Source organism: Genypterus blacodes, unplaced genomic scaffold, assembly GCF_046128005.1.
Source record: "Genypterus blacodes isolate CSIRO-AG114 ecotype Tasmania unplaced genomic scaffold, CSIRO-AGI_Gbla_v1 ptg000209l_1, whole genome shotgun sequence".
Taxonomy (NCBI): Eukaryota; Metazoa; Chordata; class Actinopteri; order Ophidiiformes; family Ophidiidae; genus Genypterus; species Genypterus blacodes.
The window spans coordinates 658,909-686,236 of record NW_027467008.1 but is presented as its reverse complement, the minus strand read 5'-3'; the positions used below and the strand labels follow the sequence as shown (position 1 = coordinate 686,236).

Genomic DNA, 27,328 nt, shown 5'->3' with positions numbered 1-27,328 from the left:
GTCGCTCTCTCTGCGCTCCTGAATCTTCTGCCTTATTCCCCGTGCATCAGCAGAAGCTCGTCTCTAGGCTCTGCAGGGTGAACGAATGCCATTAAACTAGAAATGATAATGCTGCATTTTAAAGCTCCATCATTTTGTATGTATGTATGCTGTCTGGTGAGCTTACACATGGAATAAAAACATGTAACATGAATGCTTGGTTATACCCCCTTTCCAAAGAAAATAAAGTATATAAAGAAAAACCTGAAACCTCACCTGGTTCATTTTTACACATTCTGGATCTAGGAGTGCTCAAGACTGATTGAAATCTTTTTGTTGTGACGCTGAAGGCACTTCTTGTTCCGTTACTTATTTTATAGAAAATTACTACAGACAATTTTCAGGCGTGATATTTTTAATAGATCAAATCCTTCACTTGAGAGCATTTAACCAAACAAAGATATAACGTGAGCATCTTTCCATGAAAACATATAAAATGATTACAAAAGGGAAACCAAAGATTGAACCTAAGTTGATGGACAGAACGGTTAAAGAGTGTGAATGCTACCAGCTGCACATCTTAATACTTTTAATGCACCAACATGCAATTGATAGGAAGGAGAAACACCGTTACTACACCGGTAGCAGCTTGGATTGCATTTGATGAGATCGCAGTCACCTCTTGAGCCGGACTAAAGCTATCCAGGATTGGATCGTAAAACTCTCGTTTCCCCCCAACGACACTTAAAAACCCCCATAAGAAAATAAAAAGGTGTTTAATAAAGACGCACGGCTGTACAATACGAAAAGGATGAGCAGTGCATAGCAAACCGTGAGTTTACAACCACAACATAAAACAAAGCACAGCTACAGGTTCACCGTGGAGGAGTCATGAAATCGCCATGACAACTGGAAAAGCCCGAAAATAATTTATTTTGTTCACTCTACAGTCTCATTTGTTCAGCAGTCGCCTTCGTATTTGAAGTATTTTGTAGTAATAACTTGACAAAGTGCACAACCAGGAGCTGGAAGCTCTCGGGCTTTCACGTAAAAGCTGCCGTTTATCTTTATATTCCTCTAAAACACTATTTGTTACTAACACAACCATACGTTTCATGAAGCTCAGATGATTTATGGGTCAAATTTCACAATGTGCCTCACACTGCTGTGTGGCTATGAATCCCAGACCTAATTTTGGATAAATATGGCTCTGATTTCATGTTCTTACTGTGGGCCCCCAGGCTCATTCAAGGTTTGGCTCCTGTGTTGATGTACACAGTGGAGACGCATGTCCACCTCACCGTAAACCTTTCTTACCTGTTAACTTATCAGAGAGGACATGGTGCATCGTTACGTAAGTTTACCACTTCAACAAATGGGACCTAATATAACGGAATATCGCATATATTCAAAATGGGGACTGGGATTTTTCAGAAGGTCGAAAGATTCCTGTGGTTCAGGCGTGAAGAAGCAATCCAAGTGGCTGCCAAAGACCTGCATGACTCAGACCTTCCACAGCTCTTCTTTCTCTTTAAACTTCTAGGCCAACTTTATAACTTTGCCTCTTGTTTAAAGAGAGAAATTGGCATATTCTGAGGGAAGTGACCCTATCTGAACAAATGACTCCAAATCTAAATCAATCTATCGTCAAATTAACTAAGGATCAATGGGAGGCAGTGTGTGCAGGACTGTGTGCCGTCTTACACACACCGAGCGGCCTCTGTAAAGGCTCACTAATCTACACTTGTCATCCAGATACATTCAGTCTACATCTACGCTTAATCTTTACACTTTTCATAAATGATCTGATAGAAAATATAAACTTTATAGTCATATAATAAAGACAGCAACTAATTAGTAAATATCCAGACCGACTCTTTCATAGCTTACATCTCCCTTTTAACCCGGCATGATATATCGTTTCCCTTTTCCCTAGGCAATGTGGATTAAAAAGGAGTGTAAATAATGAAAAAGTTGTTTGGGTCTTCAGTGTTTGGAGACTTCCTGTTGACACCTGAACGTTCCCGCTCTGCTCAGCACCTGGAATAACAGCGCTAACTGTTAGAATCATTGTTGTGATAAATCTATACCGTGTGTTTCTGCTATCATCTCTCGGCCTCTTTTCCTGGTGGGTCGAGCGTCTCTGTGTGTGATCTTGGCACTTTGGTTGAGGAGAGCAGAGTGAAAACGGAGCCAGGCCGACCGCATTTCCTGCTTCTACCAGGCCAGAGGGGAAGGCAGTCTGGGGCTTCTGGGGCTTCTGGGACTTCTGGGATCTTCTGTGGTTTGGATATCATTGAGCGCTCTCTGCAAGACAAAACAACCCATCACCACTCTGATTTATACTCACTTTGACTGGATGCTGGTGAGTGTGTCATTTTCACGTCAAGAGCCCAAACTAAGCAGTGAGCTCTGCATGTTTCCGGTGCGTCAACTCGCCTCAAACTTGGATATGAACTCTGCAAAGATGCCAAAGAAAGCCTCTGTGTTGGTGGATTTTCCGTCCTCTCCAAAGAACGAGGCCACCTGGGCAAACTCCTCCATGGCTCGACTCTGCAAAGACTCAAGAGATTGGACAGCAGGGTGGCTGTTCTCCAGGAAGCTCTGTGGTGCAGAAGGTCAAGGATCAAACGGTCGAGGGGTCAGTTTGAAATAAATAATATAAAAAAATTAAAAAAACTCAGGGCTATCAGGTATTATGTTATGTTTTGTAATTACAGATCCACTATCAAATCAGATATCTTTGCATTCATTATTGGGGAGGCAGTGGCTCAGTGGGTAGAGCTTCCGCTTGGGAATCGGAGGGTCGCCGCTTCGGTGCCCCTGAGCAAGGCACCGAACCCTCAATCGCTCCCCCCTCTGCGAAGGGTGGTAGTGTAATGCAATGTAAGTCGCTTTGGATAAAAGCGTCTGCCAAAATGCTCGTAATGTACGTAATAATGTAATGTAACCCATACTGGAACTTTAAACTGATAATTTACAGCTAGAAGGATACGCTCATGACAGAGGTGAAGTGGTCATCAGGGGTGGTGGGGATCTTCAGACAGGCTGCCCGGATGTCCTTGATGGTTGAATGTAGGTCGCTCAGCTCTGCCGTGATGGCTCTCTGGTGCACTGGAACAAATGCAGGAAAATAAGTCACAAAATACAAAAACAAAACAGTCAATCTTTCAACAATCACCTGCAGGCTTTTGAGGGTTGTAATAAGTATGTTGAGCTACAGACTGGTTTCGTACCCTTGGCTGCCAGAGGCACGGTGGTGAGATCTCGGGAGTAGTTTAGCAGCTCGGGAAAATGTTGGCACAGAGATTTGGCCAGAATGTGGAGGAAGGTGAATTTCCCGTCCACTGTTTTGGTCGTGCTTAGCTGCAGGACCGAAGGAACCGTGAGATACGACCACCAGGGGACTCTGACACAATGCTATCAAACTATTCAATGTGGAAAAACATTTTGCAACAGATGTTTTGTGATGCAACTTTATACCTGAAATAAATACAGCTGAAAAATATACCTTTTCCAAACAGTTTCAGAGATGATCAGTCATTCCTTATAATCTAACGATGAAGGACTCTTTGCTGTGTACCTCGGTGAGGAAGTTGATCTTAAAGCTGGTGGTCCTGTGGCTCTTGGGCTGCCCGTTGTTCAGGTAATTTCCCATCGCAAGAACAAACTGAAAAACACAAATCGGTGAAACTTCTTAAACAGTGTAAATATAAAAATCTCCCAAAGAGGCGACAGGAACGCCATCAACATGTCTAAATGAGAGAGCGTTACATCACAGCAGGGTATTTTTACCTCCAGGATTTTTGCCAGTTTCTTGCTGCTCCTCAGCTCCACTGAGGCTTTGTAGATGTAATCGTACGCAATCTTCATCTCCTCCGTCCTCTCCTGCAGCGTCGTCTTGAAGTGGAGGCTCCGTAGACGATTCTTATACTCCGGCACCATCAGCATCTGACACATAAAACATTCAGTCACCCTGTCCTTATTCCTTAAAAACATCATCTTTCTTTCCGGCGCGCCTACCTGGAAAATGAATTTGTCTGGCTCACTGAGCTTGGCCGGGTCCTGCTCAAACTGCTCGTACTGTTTGACCTCTTCGTCGTCGGGGGCGTAGAGCAGCAGTTGCTTGATGTGGGCGGGCTCCAGTCTGTCTGTGGTCATGGTCATCAAGACCTGACGCAGCTCAGAGGGCGAGAGCTTCAGGTGTGCGATCAGGATGGCTGTGCAGAAGAGGCAGGAGGAAGACGAGGCGAGCGCACAGACATTGAGATTCATTAATTATAGTGACTGACCAGGTCTCTACAAAACCTTTAAGCCAGTCAGTGATTACATATTTTATGCATTTTGATTTTAGAATTGCTTGAGATGTGTTATGTTAAATATCACTAAATAAACTCAATATGTTGGGACAATAACTAAAATATTCTTCCTCTTGTATATAAGAGGGTTCTAATGAGCTGCCCTCTCACATCCTTTAGCCTGGAGCTTGGTCTTGGTCTTCATACTCACAGGCGTTGTAGGCTTTCTTATGAGACAGAATCTCCACCACGTCTTTCTTTTTAAAGTTCTCGGGCAGGAAGGCTGGCTCTGGAGGAGAGACTGATCATTTTAATCAAAGTGTAAGGATGCGTTCTCCAGGCACCAGGCGTGTTCATTACACACACACACAGACGGTGGCTACAGTGTAGAAGGTGGATTGTTTAATAATACAGAGGCATATGATGACACAGCTCTGCTGTTTGGATGTCTGGAGGCCAAATTACTCAATAGAGTTCTGTTTTCTGCTGGCAGAGCTGTGTTATTACGGAGCTCTGTCATGATAGGGTGATGGGTATGGCGCCTTATGGAGAATGGATCAGGTGAGCAGGTGAATGAAGCAGCTCCAAAGCAGGTTAAAGAGAACATCATGTAAACTGTGAAGGTACAAACAAAGCAGGTGATGTCAATAGATACAAACATATTTGCATGTAAGCCAGTAATCAAAACAAGGCAGAAATCAATATTTAAGTCCAAGACGTTCAAATGATGCACAATTGTTGTTCCAATAATGTGTAAAATTAGGTAATGTCCACAGTGGTGTCTGGGGACATGGGAGCCCATGGCAGACAAGGCCTGAGATCATTCTGAAGGAAAATAAAGCATCTTAGTGGACCAAATGGCCAGAATTCCATCAAACCGCTCAAAAATAAACACGTTATTTATAATGATGGTTACAGGCAAGATGCTCACAAATGATAATGAGACTGATGTTGATGTAAATGTAATAGAATATCATGACGTGCTGATGAGATAAAGGACTTACTGGATCTGTGCTGAGTCCCAAAGTGTAGGTCCAGATCCAAGTACTTAACCATGTCCGTTAGCTTGTCGTACTCTGCGTCCTCTCCGAGCTAAACACACACAAACACACACAGGCAGATTCAGTGCAGTTCCGCAGCTCAAAGAACCCTAAAAAAAAATAATAATAATATTATCCAGGTCTAATCTGGTTGTAAACTGGGACTGAAACGTCTCACATTTTGGTTGGTTTGAGAAGAAAAGAGCCACAGAAAAAAACGTTTTGGCTTAGATACTAACGTGAGTAAGAACAATAAGAAGACAAGACATGAGCACCTCTTTCCGAAAAAGAGAAAATGCTCGTAGGTGTTGTGAGAAAATTCACAACCAAGGCGTGAAGATTCACAGTTTACGTTATAATTCACAATAAGATCACTTTTACTTGCTTTAGTGACGTTAATCCTGCTCAGTTAGACATAGACATAGACATAACGAACAGATACTGCCCCCCTCTCACCTGACCCCATATGGTGCCCTCCGAGTTCTCCACCTGCTCCCAGCGCAGCCTCTTCACGCTCATGTGGTTGGTGTCGGCGGCGTGTTGGCTGGTTTTGGGCAGAGGGGGGGGGTCACAAGGCGGGGGCAGGGGTGGAGGTGGAGGCGGCAGTACCTTGGACCGCAATGAAAGGACATCTTTGTCACCCTGTAAAGAAATGTTACTCAGGGGACATTTTTCTTTGATGGTAACACGTATGAGGTTCACACTGACTCATTTTAGAACAGATTAATTAAACTGTGTTGCGTCACCCTGAGGTGACTGTGAGTCTGCGAACAATCTTCCTCCATTTAAAGCCTCTACCTCACTTCAAGCAACCAAAGTGACTGCACACTCATCTAGGATGCTCTTTTCATGTTCATGTACTGTACAACTTTTGTAGTAGTTACCTTTTGTGACTGCTGTTCCTGGCGAGCCGTCTCGTAGATCTTGGTGTTGCTGGGGAGGGTGGAGTGTGTACTCGGCGGCTGGGAGGGGCCCCGGCTCTGGCTCTGGGATGGCGCGTGGTCCTGGAGGGAGGGTGGCATCGGGCCCTGGTAGCTGTGCTGGTGGTGGAGCTGGTGGTGCCTCTGCAGGACGAGTTGGCTCGGCCTGAGGACCTGAGGGGACGGCTGGGGGGACGGCTGGCGTATGGGCTGTGGCTGGCTGAGCTGGCGGGGGAGGTAGCTGGGGCGGGAACGCTGGGAGGGGGGGCCCAGGGTGCTGTGGCCGAACGAGAGGCGGGTGGTGGGGGTTTGTAGGCGCTGTCGATATTTTTCTGCCTCCTCTTTTGTGGGGAGCACCTTGTGTAGGGGAGAGCGACCGGATAGGAAAGGCCGAGGCGGGGGTGGAGGTGGAGGGATGATGGGATGGTGTGGATGGAAGGGCATCCGGCTACGGGGGATGTGCTCCGGGGAGAAGCGGACGGGTGGGAAGGGGTCAGTGAACTGGACGGGAGGCGGTATAAGTTTCTGGAAGGGAGGGGGAGGCGGAGGGCTCTGGGTGGGAGGCGGAGGTATAGGTTCGGAGCCCGAGGAGAAGGAGGGAGAGGAGATGTCGTCACTGCTGCTGCGATCCTCGCTGCTGGCGCTGAGCTGCCGCGGCATGAAGGCCAGGTCCTGATCCTCCGGGAAGTTCATCTGGAGGAAGGAGAGTCAAAGAATCAGACACCTCCTCCACACCTCCTCCTCATTAAATTAAAAAGCACTCTTGCCTCTTACATCATTTCTTATCAATTCTAGGGTTTTTGTCAGTCCAGCTTTTTTGGACTTTTTTTGTAAACTGATTTACAGAAACTGAACTTAAAAGTATAAATTAAATAAATTAAACCATCATGCTGTCGTCATGGTTACAAACTGTAAATTAAAACATTGATTAAAAGGTATAAAAGAAATAAAAAGTTAAAAAAGAAAAGAAAATCCTGCTGCCTCCTTTCTTTAAACAAACAAGCTTTCCAAAATATAAACTTTGTAATGAGTTCAGCACAGTGTGTAACCTTTCTAAAGATGAATACAAAAACACAAACTGAATGTTTTTGTCATGCTGTGGATGTAATTACGCTCCCTCCTGAAGCTGAACCTACGCTTCTTCATCCCTATTTGAAACAGATATTATACTTATGTACTTAAACTCTACTGTAGAACCAAGTAGCTTAATTGAATTACTTACAGGCACATCTCTTCTTCTGATACCATGACAACCACCTTGATATATCTGTTCATGTAACACAGGTGTTCATTGTAGCGTACATTAGAGCTCTATTTTACAGCTTAGAAAAGATGCTCTAATGTAAACAGGCAACACCACAATTTAAGTAAGCAAATGTAACAATAAGCAAATATATAAATGTAGTATTTGTGCATGTGCTCTGACTGTGTGTATGTAGAAATATAATGGTGATCTGCTTGATGGGTCTCCCTCACCTCCTCGTAGTCGTTCTCCCCGGGTACGAACTCGTCCACCAGAGTGACCCGGTGGCCCAGCTGCTCACTCAGAGCATCCAGGAACTTGTCAGTGTCGCGGCTGCGGGGCGGCCTGGAGAAAGTGAACAGCTTTTTGCGGCGGGTCAGCGGGCTAGGGGCGCCGTCTGAGGGCTGAGGGGACGCGGGGGGGCTTTCCAGGCTGACATAGGGGTTGGAGTCCCCGCTGTTTTGGTGGTGAATCCCGTACACAGCGGTTGGCAGAGGCTCCTTCCAGGACAGAGACAGGCCAGACTTGCGGTTACCTGTAAAGACAAATCTGAGATCAAAGGTGGCTGCCACAGGCGTGGCGGTCATGCTCAGTGTGGACGTCAGACGTTTTCCACTCATGCTGCAGCTGACTTTCATTCAGATGTAAGTGATCTTGTGTATCATGTGTACCTTCATCATGCTACTTAATTATGCCTGGCAACTTTGCCGTTGCCATCGCCTGATTTCTTCGGAGGTGTTACCAAGGCAACTATGACATAAATTTAGGCACTTGAAGAAGTGCTGATGTGTTTCACACCAAGGCTAGAGTCAGAGTTAGTTTTGTAAACCTAAAATCAACCATATAACCAAGGCAGAGGATGTTTCTCCATTTTGTTGAGCAGAAATGACTGCAGCATGAATTCATCATCGGTATGAAGAACCTTGTTTCTGTTTCTAATAGGGGTGGAAATCTTCTTTGAATTCAATTCAAATCGACATTACATTTTTCAAACTTCAGTGGTTTCACATCAAGGACATGGAAACTGAACTATACACTACTAATGATCAGTTTGTGAATATTCTGGATGGATGCAGTTGAATGTTTACACTCATAGCTTCCATATTTGTCACTTGTTTAAACATGTTTGTATTTTAAGAGCCATGCTGAAGTTGTTAGTTGCTTATAAAAGTTCCATGTTTTTTGTGTAATTACCACTTGACAGTATTTCTATTCTAAGATGGCAGCTTGTGCCGACAACAAATCTGGCATGGCATGAACATAGCACCAAACATGTGCCAAGGCCCAATTCTCTTTCCAGCCAAAAACGACAGTTGATTTCATTAATCCAAAATTTTCTCTTGGGCCCCGGTGACATGTGTCTGAAAGCATGTACACATGGTGAGAGCTCATCTTTAAGTGTGCACAGTCAATGAGAGTGGTTGAGAATGTGTGTCAGCCCCAGAGTACCTTTCAGAGGGGGGAGTGTGAGGGGAGAGAGAGAGCGCCCGTAGGCCTCAGTCTGACTTGGGCCCTCTGGATCTGCAGATGAGCTACCCTGCTGTGGCGACACACCCTTTCCTGTGTACACGTTCTCCAGCTCTGTGTACACACCTGTCATCTATGGGTGAGGTATGATCAGCAGGTTAGCAGACAAATTAACGCGGTGCACTCGGTTTGAAGGTCCTGCTAAGTGGCTTAAAGACAATTTAAAGCCATATTCAAAAGGAAAAGCACATGAATTGCAGTAATTTTGAGCAGACCTTCAAATAGTGTGAGACCAGAGAGCACAGAAAACATAACTAGCACAATGAACAATGCTAGTTGCTGAGGAGCTAGGCACTGAAAAGCTGCTGTTATACCTACATGGTTTAGGTCGGGGGACTCGGGGAAGGAGGTTCCGTCTCCTGACTGCCTCTCCTCCGGGCTCCCAGATTCATCCACATGAATTCCTAAAGCACAGTAAGGCATGAAGATTGACATGCGGACGGACGCTTCCTTCCTTCATCCTCCAGCCAAGACGGAAAGAGGATGAAGCAGCATGGAGAGCATGGAGAAACAACAGGCAAAGCTTGGCACTTTCAACAGGAGTTACTGTAGCAATGGCAATGGAAAACAGGAGAAACCCGGCTGAGACAGATGCACATGGAAGTAAATGTGTTTCAGCAGATAAAGCTAGTATTTACAGTAATGAGTGAACTAGTGATGACATTTTATTTTGTTGTATTTACACTTTTTGTGTGCAGAGCAAACCTGTTTTTCAGCAACAGCCTAAATCATCCACGTGGGTGGAGGCAACCAACCACAGCAGTCTTAAATTACCAATAATTGGGGGTTAGATGCCTTGCTCAAGGCAGGAGAGGAGGCTCAAGGAGGGAAGAACAAGTATTATTCTTGTTCTGTGTCTGTCCACATTTCCCTTTTAGGTCTACAAATCCCAATAAATTTGTAATATTTCAATGCATTTTAGGTGAAAATGTTGAAAGTCCCAGTCCCAGGGCCGTTCAGCTCAGCAGCTATGGGTTTGTCTCATCATTGTTTTAGGCGATAACCTCAAGTTTTGTAATTTTATCTAACTCATTCTCGTACTTTTATAGTATTGGTGGAAAACAATCAAAAGCATTCTGTTTTCCCTTGAAGAAAAAGGACAATATTTTCCAGAGCCTTCTCCTTTCAGAAACACTTTGCTCATTTTGTTTCTTATTTATCAGCGCTGACCCACTGGGAGATGAGACATTGGTGTTGTTGTTTTGTCTGCGGCGTACCCATTCCCAGGTGCGTCCCGATGATACAGTCATCAGAGCTCCTCTCTCGGACGATGCCGCGGAACGATGTTCCCGTCACGCGCACAGAGCTGCTCCGCCTGTGGTGATCTGGACCTGCCTCAGGATCCAACAGTGCTGTAACACACAAACACACACCTTTTGCTGCCTTTTGCAAATATTATATGCAAAGCTGCTGCAGTGCAGATGGTTTGCGTTGGCCGTGGCTCACCAGTGCTTTTGAACCCCAGGAAGCGTGAGAGCTTGCCTTGGCAGCGTTCCTGTTCGTCGTAGGTCAGTAGCTGGTAGATGAACTGCCAGATCAGCTGTTTGGCCGGAGTGTCCAACACTGGAAACACGTCGACGATCAGAGTGTCCACATTCCTGCACAAAACACAGAAACATTATGCAACCACCGCTGATTTTCCCTGCTTAGTATCATAATAGACTGCCACTCAACATAAGGATTAAGCTCAGATGTGTATCCTCTGAGTGGTAAAGATGAGAGTGAGGCACAGGATGAAAACAGATTATGGGAGGTGGGAGGATAGCAGGAACGTGAGATATGGGACTTTGCCTTCGGGTGCATACATGTACGGGGGAATTAAAGTGCATCGTGTGTTTGAAGGAGCATCAGAGGATGGATCTCATCCTGGTACTTAGCTCATCTGCAGCACAAATTCACCATCTCATCTCTTCATCTCTTTATCACTGACAAAGTCATCCTTTCCTTTCAGAAGAATACCCTTACATACAGTATGCTTTCATAGATCTCTTAGAGTTCAGGCTGTCCTCACACTGCAGTTTTGTAGGAAAGCGTTATACCCGTTATACAAAGGTCAGACGGACAATACTCGTCTTCTTATTGGTTCTCTCCATCCCTCCATGTCACTAACCTGTGCTGGAAGAAGGTCTCCAGTGCCTTGCAGACTGTGTATCTCTCCTGGATGGTCAGCAGGTGGTCCAACTGCTGGCTGAAGGTCCGCCCGTGGACTTTGATGCTTGGTGGAAGAATCTCTGCCACCCATTGCAGAGAACTGAGCGCTGGAGACCTGGACAATGGACACACAGTAGAACATGCAGATTATTTATAATAGTTGTATGTGTAACTATATTATCAGTAGTTCAATTGCACCAATGTCAAATGTTTTGCGAACCCTATCCTGATTTACATTTTTTACTTTCAGAATAGTGTCTGTGTTTCACCTGGACCTGGAGCGCGGTAACGTGGTGGGAGCCAGGCTGGAGGATTCGTCCAGGTCGGTCATTTCAGAGGAGTAGTCGGATGGGCCTTCCTCCACCACCAGAGTGGGCATCGCCCCACTGCCCTGCAGCATGGACACCACCTTCTCATGGGAGCAGTTCCTGAGGCAAAGAGAGAGAGAGTTGAAGAGGAAACCGTTCATGCAGCCCTGATGCTTTGCAACCACTTGAATTACTTGAAATGATCCTAGCTAATTCCTATCGTTACTGATTACAACTGCCAAACTGTAATTATAACTGTATTTATTCATGACTTAATGAGACTGACTAACCAGCCAATTAGAGCGGCTATCCATCAAGAATGTAACACAGATATTATTGGAGAAATTACACAGAATCAAGCCTCATCACCACTTTAAATATATAAACGATAATAACTCTACAAAACAAAATGAAGCCAGAGTGAAATGATGTGAACTGATTATTGGCTCTGAATCCGTCTGGCAGCCGAGTCCTCCGAGAGCTCAGACTCTCTGTCAGACTCAGTTTGTAACTCCTGATACGTTTGTTATATAAAAAAAGTCAAAAAAGGTCAAATGGACGTCTTGTTCTTTACACGACGCAGACTCAGGTTGAAGCCGCAGCGCTGTGATGTCTTTCAGGAGGAGATTCAGATCACAGGAATAATCAATAAAAGTGGCAGGTGGAAAAACAAAGGAAGGCATCCTCGCACATGTGCTAAATGCCCCTACGTACTTTGGCTTATTTGCCTTCTCTCAACTCCCACTCGCCTCCTGATCACCTCCTACGGCCGCGGCACCATGTTATCAGCGAGGGCAGCCACTGAATCATTAGATCAGGCAGCCATGGGAACAGAGCTGTCGTTCTTACTTCACATGGTTACCAGAGTGGCAGGATCACTAACGTACTGTGTCTTGTTGAAATATAGGAGGAAATGGAGGAGCTATTCTGATTACATTTCATCCAGGCTGGATTTCTTATCTGTGTCCTCACACTGAAAATGTTGATAAGCTGGAATTGAAGAAGTTTTACCTTTGAAGAAATCATTGCAATGGTAACCAATCCATTCAAACTGGATCTGTAACTAACTGTAACTTTAGGGTCACTCCATACTGTGCCACCACATATCATCAAACTTTCTCCATAAGATTTGGAGTAATCCTGCTACCAGCAAACAAACAAATATAAGTGGATAACAACATAGGAAGAGGAACAGGTGTGTGAAGATCAGTTTGGAGGTTTCCAGGCTTCCATTCCGAGACGATATCAAAAACTGATATTTACAACTGCACTGCCTGTGTGCAGAAAAACAAGGTTATCATACAAACCTCATGTCCAGGCCATTGAGGAAGAGGATCCGGTCTCCAGTTTTCAGCCCACATTCTTCAGCCGGGCTCTCTGAGAGGGAGATAAGGATGGCAGATATTACAGAGCCCTCGTGGCACAACGTCGCCACTAACAAGGTGTGTGGAACAGACGGGGAACACAAGATGATGATGAATAATATGCTGCTGTACGTCAGCGTGTGACATCTGCCACAGCCCGTCGGCAGAGAACATCGCCACAGACGGGCACTTGTTACATAAGCAAACAGTGCAGTCAAAACAGCCCAGGTGGGAATTGTTTGGGCTGCACTCTGCCAAGTGCTAAAATTAAACGCCACGTTGCCTCTTTCACCTGAAGCTGGGATGTTGTTTAACAAACTGCTCATGCGATGATGTCTGGGCACATTCGCAGTTCCACGAGACAGATTTCACAGCACCGAGCTGCGTGTTCCTACTCCGTGAGCAGATCACGATGAGAGACATGATATCCACCCCCACATCTTCATATCAGCCTCCATAAGGCCCACTGAGTCAGGCAGCTCCGGCTGCTCCAGCACAGCCACGACAGTGGGAGGGAATGGTGCCGTCATCTTCAAATACAACCACACAGCCTCCTTCTCAGCACGCTTAACACCTGACTAAACCCCTCCACAGTCAATCACAGCCCTCATTGTCTCCACTTCAAAGAGCCTCGTGAATACAGAATCACAGACATTAAAGTAGTTAATATGTCCAATAAAAGCTTTTACAAGGAGAGCAGGGCTCAGAGAGAACGCTCATACACGACTGACTAATGACAACATTCAGTGACAAAGCAGCACTAGACTGCACGTGTTTGTGCATCGAGTGTGGAGGAAATACGGAGACATTGTAACTGAGAACTTTCATTGTTGGTTCTTCTCCAGATAACGAATGACAGATTGATTAATTAAATTGAAGCCAATGAACAATTGACTTATCTTATCATTGTTTCATCTATACATCACATTGGAGCTGTACATTGATGTCTTTAACGACACTAGGACATGCTATTAAATTGCAGCTTTCATGCGATTTTGATGATGTAAAAAGAATGAAATGTTCCTCTGTACCTGTTGTAGTATCTCATTTGTGTCAAAATAATACTGCTCTGCTTGTTATCAGGAACCATTAAGCACAAAGAGTATATGAAGCCCATAGATCACTGTGTGCTGTCTTTGTGTTGCAGGCTTTTGTATTGCACAGCCTGTTCTAGTGTTTTACTCTTCACATTTTCCCTGGTGAGTCATACAAATCCACTTCCAGGCACAGTCATACACACACACACACTCCTCCTGATCACCTTCGACCTCTTTGACGGCCGGAACCAACAACGCGCTCACCTACGTACGATGCACCCGCCCCCTCTTCAAACCGTCACGAACACGTACACGCACACACACACACACACACACACACACACACACACACACACACTAACACAAACACACACACACAGGGAAGGCGTTTGTTTTGTTGGGACTATTAAGAGGCGGAGGTGGGCGTTACCTGGGATGACGGCATCGACGCAGACGGGAGCGTGACCTCGCAGGGTGAAGCCAAAGTTCTTCTTCCCCCTGTAGACGCGGATGATCCTGAGCAGTGTGAGAGAGGAATGAAAAACAGAAAACATCCACCTGAGTCAAGGACAACACACAAGCATGAAATTGAATCTTTCAGTTTCTGTAATGATGACACTTTACATGAACTAAATCTCAGTAAATTCATATTTTGCACCATTAACAGCAAAAGACTGACATCCAGCTCAGTGGATCCTTGTGCTACAGAGAGGAGATGGAGCACTTCCTCTGTTGATCCAGAGTTCGTTGCCATGGTAATATTTCAAGGCAGTACCAGCGTGAAATGTAAACATGTGCATAAAAAAAGGGGGGGAGGGACAGCAGATTCCACAGTTGGAGGCTCTTATATAAGCCACATGCAGATACAGTAGGTGGGTTGGGTGCTGGGTCTGTGTGTGTGTGGGTGGACAAGAGGGTGTTGGGTGCAGCAGCGCAGCATCAGCCTTGCTGTTTAATAAGCACACTTAAGAAACTCAGTGTTTGAGAACGACAAAGAAAATAAACATCCACACTGGAGGTTACGAGAGCTGGAGACTTCATGCTTCACACTTTTATACTGCATTCTGCATTCTGCAGAGAAATATTATCTTACAATCACAGTCAGAGAAATCCGTAAATACTGAGACACAAACAAACGCTGCAGCTCCACTGCAGCACTAATGTTCTCTTAGAAAGACAATGGCTGCTCTATAAGGATTAGATGCTGCTTTATTGCTTCCAGCAGCAGTCTGTGAGCTTATTTAGTTTAGTTTATTAGGTTTATTTTGTCAGTCATTCCTGCGTCCACCAAACTCCTCCCACCCAAGAACATTACACATGACTGACAGACAAAGCAGCGATTCCCTGTCTGGTACATAGCCGTGTGTTTTCGGTGGGCTCAAACTTTTTCCCATATGTAAACAAAGGCATTCATAGTATCCATATTTAACATAAGGGGGCCAGTTGGTTCATTATTTATCTGCTGCATGTATCTGTCAATGCAATAAGAGCATCTCTCTCTCCATCTAGTTACTGTGGAAACACAATGTGACGCAATTCATGGCAAAGTATCAGCAAGCACAGCTTCTTAGTAACCGTGCCACATATAGCTGCAACATAAACTCTCATTGGATCAAATCAGCTTTGCCCATATGATTACGATTCCAAAAGGTAACCAGGAGGAATCAGAGGTGTGTGTGTTTGGTCCAAAATGCTGGACTAGGCAACACGTTAGTCCCAAGTGGATGAAGTCTGTGCATCATGATTAGTTCTGTTAGTGTGTGAGGACAGGAGTGCAAACCCACCCAGGTAATCCTGCACTAAATCCCTTGTGCCAGTATTAATTGGTCAGCTGTGTAATCACCGTGTCAGTGGGTGGAGGATAAGCAGGGGAGGAAGAAGGATCCAGAACCTCGAACCTTGTGGGATAAATGTGAATGGATTTGCACAAAGGCAGGTGGCAGTTTCAGATTTAAAGATGACACCTGAAACAGGCAACATTAGTCTAGCACTTGTAAATGTTTGAGGTGGTCAGGAGCTGAAGGATGGAACTGCAAGGTGACTTCAGATGTTAGGATTAACATGTAGTCTGACAAGGTGAAGTTGGTATCATAAACAACTTGAAATCAGGCTTCTCACCTCTGATTGGGTCCGATGGCAGGATGTGAGGGTATTCCAGCGGTGGACTTCCTGTGGCCCCTGTCTCTCTCTCTCTCTCTCTCCCCCTCGCCCTTGCCTCCAGGTTCCCCTCCATCTCTGGGCACCGAGCTGGCTCTTTTGGACCCGCGGTGCCGATCAGAGTGATCCTCGCTCCGACTGCGCCGGATTCGACCCTGCGGCTCGCTGATGCTCTTGCTGCGGCAGAGCCTGTTGATCACGTTCTGGGAGACAGAGTCATCAAATCGCTGCCGGTGCTTCTTAGGGATGAAGATTCTGGCAAACATGGTGAGAAGAAGAAGAGGCAAGAGGGGGGCAAGATTAGTTTCTGTCCATAAGAGAGGAAGAGAATGGATCTACATCTCAGAACCCCTCTCAGTCCACGATCCAGTGATGTCAGAGCAGAAATCCAAACATCCACTACGAGCGAGTGAACCCGAAATGATCAATACAACCCCCAAAAAAAATCAATTTCGGCTTCCTCCTCTCAGCATACAACGACAATAAAGCCTTTAGATGGACAGGCGTGGAGTCTTCCTCGCGGATCGCCAGAGAGATGGAGAGAGGAGAGGTTGAATGAGAAGCCAGAGGCAAAGATGAATTCTAGGAGGGGATGTCAGTGCCACCAACTGCTCGTGGAGACTCACTGCTGCAATCTGAGGTACCACAGCCAGAATACAGCAAACACAAAGGTGTGGGAGGAAGCAAACGCAGGATTCTCTTATGGTAGCTCGCTCTCTCTCTCTCTTTCTCTCTCGCCCCCCATCTACACTAACCGACTCTCACTCTACTCCTACTCACACTCACTTCCGTCTGCACTTCACATCTCCATGTGTGAGAACAGAGCAGGGAGAGCTGCCATCACCACGCTGACCTTAGACTTCACTAATTGTCCAAACCCAACATCGACTTTTTAGATTTCCAGCATTATTAACACGATCGAACGTGGCTCTGAGTAACTGGAAAGGGTCAAACGAAATGACCGTTCTCACTGAAATATAAAGATGAAGAAGAGTCGAGTATTTTTGATCAGCTTCATCTAATATCATCATATATATATTTTGCTAGGCAGTAACGTTACAGAGAGTCAGATAGGAGGAAAAGCGTGGGCGGTACTTATCCTTTCATTTCTTTGTAAGGAGCTTTGGCTGTTGTCTTACTGACTGTGGGGAAAAAACAAAATCAAGACTTCCTCCTCAAGCAAGACAAAGGAACATTTTTCATTCAATTGATCAGAGCTGCCACCAAAACGCCCACTCGCCCGCCCGCCCACGCATCCTCACAAGCTTACATTGCCACGTTTTCAAGAACCTTCATTATCTACCTCTTAACAGCGACCCTCACCCTCACTGCTCCCTCCCTAACCTCAGAAAAGACATCGTAACACTACAGCTGCTGATGATGTAACTGTTGGGGAATAAAAAGAAAACCACCGTCCAGAGTCAGATGTAGTAAATGAACCAATAAAAGCTTGTTAAGTGACCAATGGCGTCAAACTGCTTCTGAGATCAGTGTCTGAAATGTGGTGCTGCATAAACAAGCCTTTTCCTTCCCACCTACACCAGTCTGTTCAGTCCTGACGAGCTAACTCGCTTGTTGATGTGCTGAGCGGGTGATTCAGCCGCGAGCAGACGGCACGTGGCGTGCTCTGTGAAAAACAGCACCGTCCGGCAATTAGCGACAAAGCATAGAGGCGAAAGCGACAGAGACAACGCCGCCGTCCACAAGAAGCTAATTATACTGCATGAAAACAACTCTGACAGCTAAATAATGCAATTAGGACATTCAGGTATTCAAGAGAGAAAGTAACTGCACAGCAAATGTGAGTCGTGGTCTTTGTTCAAGCGCTTCATTAAAAGTTGTTGAGATAAGAATAGAACATTGCCAGGCGTTTTCCATCTTTGCTGCATGCCTGAGATATTGGGAAATGACCTCATTTAAAGGCTTTCAATCACTTAAAGATGTTTACGCCAAGTCACAACTCACCTCCTGAACAAGTCATAGCTCAGCCAAGCTAACATGTTATCCTCCACTGCTTGGTCTTTGAGGAAGGGATCAAGTGTGTGTGAGTCAACATGCTGAAGCCCAAGTGAAGTCACAAGTCGGTGATGTCAAAGTCAAAGTCGAGTCTTAAGTCTTCAATCAGGCTCAATCATCTCAGGTTAACAAATGACCAAACAGGGCTTGATTCTTATCTGCTATACATTCAAAAGTACATTTAATGTGTTTTAATTGTGCTGTCAGTCATATAAAAGTTAAGGTGCCATTTGTCAAAAGGGCTGGAATCTCATTTTGGAACAAATCTCTCCAGCTACAGATATAGGCCAGATATTCTATTCTTAGCATGCCGCTGCCGTCTCTATAGATTATGATCCTATTTCTGGTTTGCATGTTTTTGACAGCAGTTCCTGAGCATATTGTGTTGACTGCAAAAAGTAAACAACAGATATAAATAAATGTACTGTAGTGATGTGGGAGTAGCAGCCCACGGTCACTCGCTGTTCGCCACCGTTTCATATCACAGCAACAATATGTACCCGCTCATACAGCTACCAACCTGAAGGAGTATGTGTGTGTGTGTGTGTGTGTGTGTGTGTGTGTGTGCCTGCTGTTATCAGCATTCTTGTTCTAAAAAGACAGACAGGTGCTGATGTGTCACAGAATACTCTGCCATCTGTTGAAGAAGCCACCTCATCACGAAAAGTTTCCCAACGTCGGCTCTTTGAAACTAAATGAGTTTGATTTGACCTCATTTATAAAGAATGGAAATCTATAATTATCTAGAGGAGAGAGGGTGGGATGGATTTCTCAAAAGGGAAGAATGACATGCAGGAAACTACACAGAAAAGACCTCATTTAGGTCTGAGCGTACAGATGTGGCTCAAGTGCAGGTTAGTGTGGCTAAACTGTTGAGCTCACATAGTGAAACACTGCTATATGTCAGACATCAAGGCTGCTGCAATGAAATGATACTCATGGTGTTCTGAAGGTTGCTGGTCAGAGTCCAGGAATTGGTCAGCACAGATTCTGGCAGAACGAGGGCAGCTATAACTCAGACACCGTCAACTGGGTCAGTGAGGATAAGATTGCAGCTGATCAGTGACAGTGGTCACCTTGATCTACCAGAGGATGAGGAGAAGAAAAATGACGAAAGAACCACAGATTTTGGTGCATGGCAGGATTATAAGCTAAATTAGGAAAACATGTGGAAATGACAGATAACAGAGTGTATAAGATAGTGAATAATGATAATAATAAAAAAGGTTTAAACCAGACCCAGATCATGAACATCTCACTACATCATGTTGGTAAAACAACATGTAAGCAGGTGCAACAATGGCTCTGGTTGATCATGATATTGTGATGAGTTCTGTCACTCATTCTACCTACAGGCACAATCAGAGTTTGTTTTGTCAACTGTGTTGCAACTGGCAGCATCAGTGCTGTGAAAACTGTGCGTCACTCTAAACTGCAGCCACACACTGCTGATGTAGTTGATTCATTACCAATAATTCATTACTGGTTCACAGCTCTACACTGTGTGGAAGACAGCTGACAAAACAACCAGAGAAGATTTCACAGCCCGAATCATCAAATATCCAACATCAGTATACTCACACAAACATACATACACACAAAACAGAGGAAGCCCATTTTTCAGCGAGTACTAATTGTTCCTTCTCTTCCCACTATAACAACATAATTACAGATACTTTGAGATTTTGCAGTCAAAATAATGCAAGTCCAGAGAAAAACATATGCGCAACTAAATGCAATGTTTGTTCATTTCACTATTAAACCTCTTAACATATTCAAACGGAACACAATAAAGTAGAACTGACAGATATACATACCCCAAACAATTCATTATGTTAGCTGTGGTCCATAGCAGTGAATAACAGCAGTCAATATTAGTGTTTACCTCCTGCAACAATGCAGAGGGGATAAAAGGAATGTTGGGACCTTGGTGCGTGCAGGAGGAGGCTGCCTTTAGCGAGTGTCAAGGGAAAACGGTGACCGCACAGAGAGAGCTGGGATGTGCCAAAGCTTGGAGAATAATGAGAAGAAAATCTATCAGAGCAAAACACAAAGACCCGCTCAGAGGGAGAGGAGAGAGAGAGGCAGAGCGAGAGGGAGAGAGAGAGGCAAGAGAGTTGTGAGAGGGGGAGGACGACCACAGAGGGATGATATTAATAATGTTATTATCGCTGCTTGTGCAAATAGCAGCGTTTTTCATAATACCAACCCTGTACGGAGTTTGGCGGTTTGAATTATTCATGACCAATTTAAGGCAGAAGACTCCTCTCATCCTCCGTCTCATGCGGGCAGGCAGAGGGCATAAAGCTCCAGCCTCTCAATATGACTTACTTTCAAAGAGCTGGAAACCCTTATTACTCTATTCATACATTACCTAACATAATGGCACTGAAAGCTTAGTGAGGGAAGGTTTAGACAACAGTGCAGGCAGGCTCATCTGCTTTCCTTATCTTTATCTGCAATCTGTGGTAAACTGTTGCTAATTCCAGCACACAGACACCAAGCATTAGAAGTAGCAGATGATTGGTTATTTCACTGAGATGAGGGGTAATGATTTCATACACAGGCACAGTTGTCCCAATTATTTTTCACCAATATACAGTTCGTCTGTGAGCACAGCAGAGTATTCTGCACTGTGTGGTTAAAGTATCACTGCACAGTGCACTGGCAGCTGAAGCCTCTGGGTCTTACCTGATGCTGGAGATGAGCTGTCGCTGCTCATCAGTAGTCAGAATGTCTGGCAGGACAGAAGCCAACCAATCTACTCTCTTCTCTGCTGCATATTGCTTCAGCACAGCGAAGAGTCTCTCTTTCACTTCTGGCTCATCTCCTAAAATCTGGTCAACCTGATGGACATCGAACAAAGATATAAGAAACTGTAGTAGTTTGAAGTGTAATGTTGTTGTTGATGTGCTTTTTATACAAGCCACACACACACACACGTGCAAATGAAGCCTAAAATAAATCCTACAAAGCATTATTATGATTATTTACCCTCCTGTTGAACTCCAGAGCCTTATGTTTGCGGTCCAGGCGTATCCCATCTCCTCCTAACTGACTGTCGTCTATACTGATGCTGTGCTTCTGCCTCAGACCCAGGCACAGCACCCCCAGACGCAGCGTCCTCCCCTGGGAAGCTTTGATCAGTGCTGCAGCCGTCTCATGCTGCCTGACGGGGATGCCGTTGACCTCCATGACGTAATCTCCAGCCCTCAGGCCTGCGCGGCCGGCAGGGGAGCAAGGGAAGCAGTCCTCCACCAGTAAGGGGCAGTCTCCTACAATGGTGAACCCAAAACGACCGTCCGGGGCTGGAACGATGTCCATCTGTAATGTAGCCAAAAGTGGTAAAAGTAGATTAAGTAGCCAATAACCCCTAGAGATGCAAGATGAATAGGATTTGTCACAAATTGTGGATTTTTTAGAATACTGATGACAGTAATTAAAATATAAATGAGGTCTACGTGAGCACCTTACATGACAGAAAGAATCTGCTTCAGTGCTTCACACAGAAAGTGCAGTGACAATGTGATGCAGTCATGTTCAGTCTGAATGTGAGAGCTAACTGCACTATGACATGTAAATCCACAGACATTAACCTACATATGCAGTGCTGTGATGGATTCAAGAGCTGAAAGACCTGCTGTATGCGTGACACCACTCCGATACTGGGAGGGATGTTCTTCTGGGTCTGAGCGATGGCAATGACAGCTTGTGGACCCAGAGTGGACACATTGTGGCCCTCGATCTCCAGGACCTGGTCCCCGGCTTGCAGTCCTGCCAAGTGGGCGCTGCTCCCTTCCTCCACGGTCAGGATGTAGCTGGGTCCATTCCCTCCCAGCTGGAAGCCAAACTCATCGGGCCAGGCCTGGTTGGATGTCGGCATGTTGAAGACTAAGGGGATGGGATGGGACAGGTGAGGGTGGTGGGAGAGAAAAAAAGGGATGGCAGAGTTGAGGATGTGGTAAACATACATACATACAACACACATACCTGCTGCTGTCCCTGATTTAAGCATGTCGGCCTTGACAAACATTTGGATCAAATAATCCGCTGCAGAGATTAAGTCTTGGGTATTCACAGGCTGTCTGTTCTTGCTGCTGCTCTCTCCAGTGTCTCAAACAGCACAAGCGAGTGTGACTCTGTAACCCTCTACCCTGATCCATGACACACTCCCTGACCTGGTTCACAAAGAGCCAAGCAGCCAATCAAATTAAGGATTTCAGAGATTGTGACCTTAATATGAGCCAAATGGTTGAATGACTTGGTAATTATGTAATAAAGTCGTGAGCTGCACTGATGTGAGCAGGCAAGAGAAACGGGAGATAGCAAAAGATAACAAAGGTGAATTTTGATGATTCAATTATAAAATGAGGATGACTTAAACCACATGTGAGAATTTCAACAATTCAGATGCAAAAGATCCTAGTATTGGCAAATGTAGAACAACACACATCCACATCTTTGCTTTGGCTAAATATAATCTTAACCAAACAGCTCAGCAGGAGACTGATGTGCTCTAACAGCCTCCGCAGCCGCAGCACAGCAGGATTCACACAGAAGACAAAGCTGGTATAAGACTTACAGAAATCTTTAGATGGATACCGAGAGCCCCGCTTCGTCTGCCGAAAGGAGTAGCGGCCCTTTTTATTTTGCAAGAACTTCTTCATCTTGAATATTGACTAGCAGGAGGCCGGCTAGCAGGCTAGTATCCGATTTGTTTTCTCGAATATAATGCAAAAAACAAAATGTCCCTGACCAACCCAACAACCCAAAGTCAAATAGAAACGGTGATGGAAGCAGAACACTGCTCCATTCCTCCACACTGAAGCCACAGCAGTCCTCTCATGAGTAGGGGGTGAGTGTGCGTGGAAAGTGAGTGAAGTCTTTCAGTGAGCGTGCTGCATCTCATCCCTGATTCATCCTAGGGCCGACCTGCATGCACAGTGTTAATCAGAAAACTGGGACGGAGGCACTCGTGCACCTCAGTTCCTTAATAATACTCTCTCCAAAAACGGTATTGTGAGGCCTCATTTTTCTATAAATAAACCAAAGTCTCTTTTTCCTCCTCCTCCTCTCATGGCTAGATGGCTCTCCGAGGGACCGCTCCTGGCCCAGAATCACTCGCTGTCGATGCAAGAGAGCTTGATGAGTGCTAACTGGAACGTCTGCTCGCCTGGAATTCTGTGCATGTATGTGGGAGTGCTTAAATGTGCAGTCCACTGGAGGGGGGCTGGGAAATTTAAGACTTTGGCCTGTGGGATTAGACGGATTACAGGGTGAATCTTCAGATCTCCTCCAGCCCCTGTCACATAGAGGAAGACAGGCTATCCTACCTTGATGTGGATATACTGTGCTGAACTATTGTGGACCCAATGCAGCCCACATGTAGTCCATGGTGACTGACTGACAACGCATGACACAGAGAAATGAACTTGAAATGAGCCATGAAGGAGATGTGGAAGAAGGAGAGAACAGACTGAGGGAACATTTAAGGTAAAGCAGATTTGTGAAGGTCTAAAATATAAACGATAGCTACAAGCAGGAAAAAATACAAATGATTGAGGGGACTTATAAATAAACCATAACACACACTGTCCACTGAGTGGCGCTGTAGCACTGGGAAAATGGAGAGGATAGGAAGGTGGATAGTTACTGTTCTACCAAGACAGAGCCCCTCCCTGCTGCATGAAAGGACTGAATGGATGAATTCATCACATATTAAGGAGAGAAAGCACGTGTTGCTCCCTACAGGTGTGTGAATATTGAACACACATTAAGGAACACACAGAGCAGTACCAACTGAATTATTTAAGACAAATGGTTGTATTTCCAAACACACACTGTTCCTTTCTATGAAACTCTCCTCCTACACTTCAGCCAATATGGCTACTTTCCCTGTGTGTGACTGAGTAAAGGAAAGGGGCAGAACATTGACATTTAACATTCAGAGCTTGATACTGAAAATTTAGATAAAGGATGAGTTTTGGTCATAATTCTGAGCGAGACATCTGTCTAATATAAAGAAGATCTGAAAATGTCATAGCGTCAGCAATATCCAGCAGTACCTTTCACACCTTTACCTGTCTGAACAGCATCCGTAGACGTGCATGCAGAGCTCCTGAGTGACGATCTGCTCTCCAGCGCTGTGAACTGTAATATGAGTGCTGGGCCGGGTCAGCAACCAGATCCAACAGGTGTCTTGTGATGCCTTGCTGCATTGTCTGGTAGAGAAGAGAAGAGAAGAGAAGAGAAGAGAAGAGAAGAGAAGAGCATGATGTTAATACCAGCTATGATAAGTTCATTGAACATACTGAAAAACTGATTAAAACATTAGCCTGATTCTAAAAACTTTGTAATCAGAGTGAACTGCTTGTGTCATTCCTGATATTTTTATACATGTTAGACAGGTCTATCAAATGTGTGTCGTGGAGCTTTCTGTCTCGTTCTAATACTCCACCCTCTCTCTAAGCAGCAGCATCAGCAGCAGTCATTATCAGCTGTTAGCTTGACGTTAGCCACAGCAATGCTACGGAAGTAGCACTGTTTACAGGGAAGCATGGATCGAAAGTGAAGAACTACACACCCAAACCAGCCATGCCGAGTTAGGACGAAGCACTGACAGGCAGCGGTGTTTACCTCAAGCAGAAGGTAATGTGGGAGTGAAGAAAACAAAGATAGCTCATTCATATGCAGACTTGTTAACGTGCTAACAGACCTGGCATGCTAACGTAAACGTGTTCGAACGAAGGAAACAAACCATAAACCTGAATATTAGAAACCGACGCCGTGTAAAAGCGATAATTCATTGTAATCAGGTTCTAATGTGGTGAACTCTGGTTTGTGTCGTGCACACCTGTTGTTTGGTCCGCGTGTGTGTCTGCAGCTGAGCCATGGATTTCCTCACTCTCTTCTCCATCTACGTCGCGGTGGTGCTCGCGTGTATCGTCTTGGTCTGCAGATACTCAGGACAGCAACAAACTCCTCTGACTTTAGTCTTCGACTCTATTTCAAAGGTAACAAAAAAGAGGATTATCCCAACTGTACTTCCTCAAGCTGACACTGTGTGGCGCTGTGACACCAATATCTTACGGTAAAGAGATATTAGCGAGAGATATTCCGCATATCTAATCATTTTCTTTCCAAATCTGAACTCCTTCCTTTACAGGTAGCTGCACCCTTTACACCACAATGGCTCCAGAGGCTCACACAGTGGAGCTTACACAGGCTGTTCCACCAAAGGTTTGTAAGAGTTTCTGTTCCCTGGAGGAAATCCATTCTCATATTAGGAGCTTACATTATTCACTACACAGCGTAGTCACAAATGCGTCTAGTCTTGTGTTTTAGTCTCAGACGGGGCTCATCTTATACTGAATGTGTCTTCCATTTCAGTCTGAGGTGAATCTTGCATCAGTTTTGTCGATTGTTTGCATTTGCAGAAACAACATGTTCATCTACCTGCACATCCTGCTGGAGGGAGCTGTGTACGTGGAGTTCACCTGTGAGGTGTTTGGCTTCTGCAGAGAGATGGACACCACTCTGATCAGCCTGTCCGTGCCGTATGTTCTCCTGGCCCTTAAGTCCTCCTTCTTCTACCTCTGCATAAAGAGAGATCCAGGTTAATTATATATGGGGCACTGGTATGCATGTTGTACTGCTGCACTGCAATATTTCCTCTCATCATCTCCTCACCCCGTCTGGCAGGCACAGTGACAAAGAAGAGAGTGGCTGGCCAGCTGCACGTCTATCCATATGACAGGAGGTTATTTCACCCCGGAGTCACCTGTCCAACCTGTCAGCTCATCAAACCAGCTCGCTCCAAACACTGCAGTGAGTGCCCTCTAATGCTCAATTGTGTTTTGAGAGCAGAAAAACAACCTAAAATGCATTATTTCATTACCTTTCAGTAACCGCTCATCAAATTACTATTAACTTTCTTCAATGCACTCTGTATTTAAGGACTCTGCAACAGGTGTGTTCAGCGATTTGACCACCACTGTGTCTGGGTGAACAACTGCATCGGTGCCCAGAACACACGCTACTTCCTGCTTTACCTCTTCAGCGTGTGCGCCATGGCAGGAGACATCGCTCTGCTGACGGGGGACATGCTGCTTCATGCTGTGCTGCGTTCAGGGCTTCTGAGTGCCAGCTTTATCGACGCGGACGGCCAGCAGCAGCCAGTGGGGCCCCTGTTCATCATTCAGGTGAAAGCAAATACAGCTGTCAAAGAAGTGATGTCTTTTTATCTTGTATTTTTTATCTTATATTTATCTCACCTGAATTCATTTTATTTTGTCCCACCAGCATCTGTTCCTGACCTTCCCCCGTATTGTGTTCATGCTGGGCTTTCTGGTCTTTGTCTTCTTCCTTCTGGCGGGTTACGCCCTGTTCCATTCCTATCTGGCCCTGGTCAACCAGACCTCCAATGAGTGGTACAAGAGTCGAGGTTACACGTGCCAGCACTGCCACCCGACCTCTGTGGTAGACCATCTCTGCAGCCCAGCACCAGACCAGTCCAGGAGATTCTACTATGGCAGAGGGCTGCTCAGAAACCTGGGAGAGATTTTCTTCCCTTTACGACCTGTTCACAAAAAAGACAGCTGAAAGATAACACTGATACTTCCTTGTATGCTGCAATCATGTTCCCTTGACTTTTACACCCATGAGCAATTACTGTTGAGGTAGAGTTATTATGGGGCCTTTTTTGTTGTTGTTGTTAAGCATCTCTCTGTTTGTCCCACCTGTTATCATGGATTGCAGGCAGCAAACACAAAACTAAAACTTCCACTATTCAATCTGTCTGAGGAAAATGCTTTGATGCATCAAAGCTTAGGAAAGTGTGTGTGATACCCAGCCTCAGCCCAATACACTACGAAGGTGGAACAGCGAGAGATTGTCCGCTTCTGAATGTGTTGGCATTTTGTGTTTTCTTACCAAACAATGCTCTGTTTTATGGGGAGATAGTTTTGAATAAATTGGTAATTTAACTCATTGGTATGTTGTGATTCATCTGGAATGAAACTAAATGAACTGATCATTTAGGGCAGGGGTGGGGAACCTCCGGCCCGTGAGACAATTTTGGCTCTTTCGATGACGTCATATAGATCATTATGCTGCGATCATAATTCCCCCCCCCCCCCCTCAGACCGCCAGATCGCAGCGCAAATTTCGAAGTGCACCGTCATTTAGGCATTTTGAGTTGTATTTCATAGAATATCACACATCTCTATAATCCGTTTTATTTTTCCTGACACTGGCCCTAATATTCTATGATAATATAATCGTAATCGT

General features: G+C 45.2%; 2 protein-coding genes across 3 annotated transcripts; one reads left to right on the top strand and one right to left on the bottom strand.

Annotated features, from left to right (window-relative positions):
* Positions 1-389: 389 nt before the first annotated feature.
* Positions 390-24,980, bottom strand: grid2ipb (glutamate receptor, ionotropic, delta 2 (Grid2) interacting protein, b). 2 transcript variants are annotated; one of them, XM_076169674.1, is made up of 27 exons: positions 24,894-24,980; positions 24,121-24,261; positions 21,678-21,931; positions 21,035-21,364; positions 20,732-20,886; positions 15,986-16,279; positions 14,298-14,383; positions 12,774-12,843; positions 11,428-11,586; positions 11,118-11,273; positions 10,454-10,605; positions 10,225-10,359; positions 9,326-9,411; positions 8,930-9,080; positions 7,714-8,015; positions 7,460-7,504; positions 6,202-6,930; positions 5,774-5,959; positions 5,282-5,369; positions 4,489-4,566; positions 4,003-4,199; positions 3,775-3,930; positions 3,563-3,649; positions 3,216-3,345; positions 2,975-3,093; positions 2,419-2,583; positions 390-2,286 (listed from the first exon to the last, which is right to left on the bottom strand). In XM_076169674.1, exons 3-27 carry the CDS (start codon positions 21,921-21,923, stop codon positions 2,197-2,199), a joined length of 4,392 nt encoding a protein of 1,463 aa, XP_076025789.1. In that variant the 5' UTR covers positions 21,924-21,931; positions 24,121-24,261; positions 24,894-24,980; the 3' UTR covers positions 390-2,196. The 2 variants fall into 2 exon arrangements, with proteins under 2 accessions (XP_076025789.1, XP_076025790.1); XM_076169675.1 differs by lacking the exons at positions 24,121-24,261; positions 24,894-24,980 and having other exon boundaries at positions 21,641-21,749.
* zdhhc4 (zDHHC palmitoyltransferase 4) lies at positions 24,930-27,024 on the top strand. The gene is made up of 6 exons (XM_076169676.1): positions 24,930-25,053; positions 25,206-25,279; positions 25,477-25,655; positions 25,742-25,867; positions 25,997-26,241; positions 26,342-27,024. The coding sequence occupies exons 1-6, from the start codon at positions 24,931-24,933 to the stop codon at positions 26,639-26,641; spliced, it is 1,047 nt and encodes a 348-aa protein (XP_076025791.1). The 5' UTR covers position 24,930; the 3' UTR covers positions 26,642-27,024.
* The last annotated feature ends 304 nt before the right edge of the window (positions 27,025-27,328 follow it).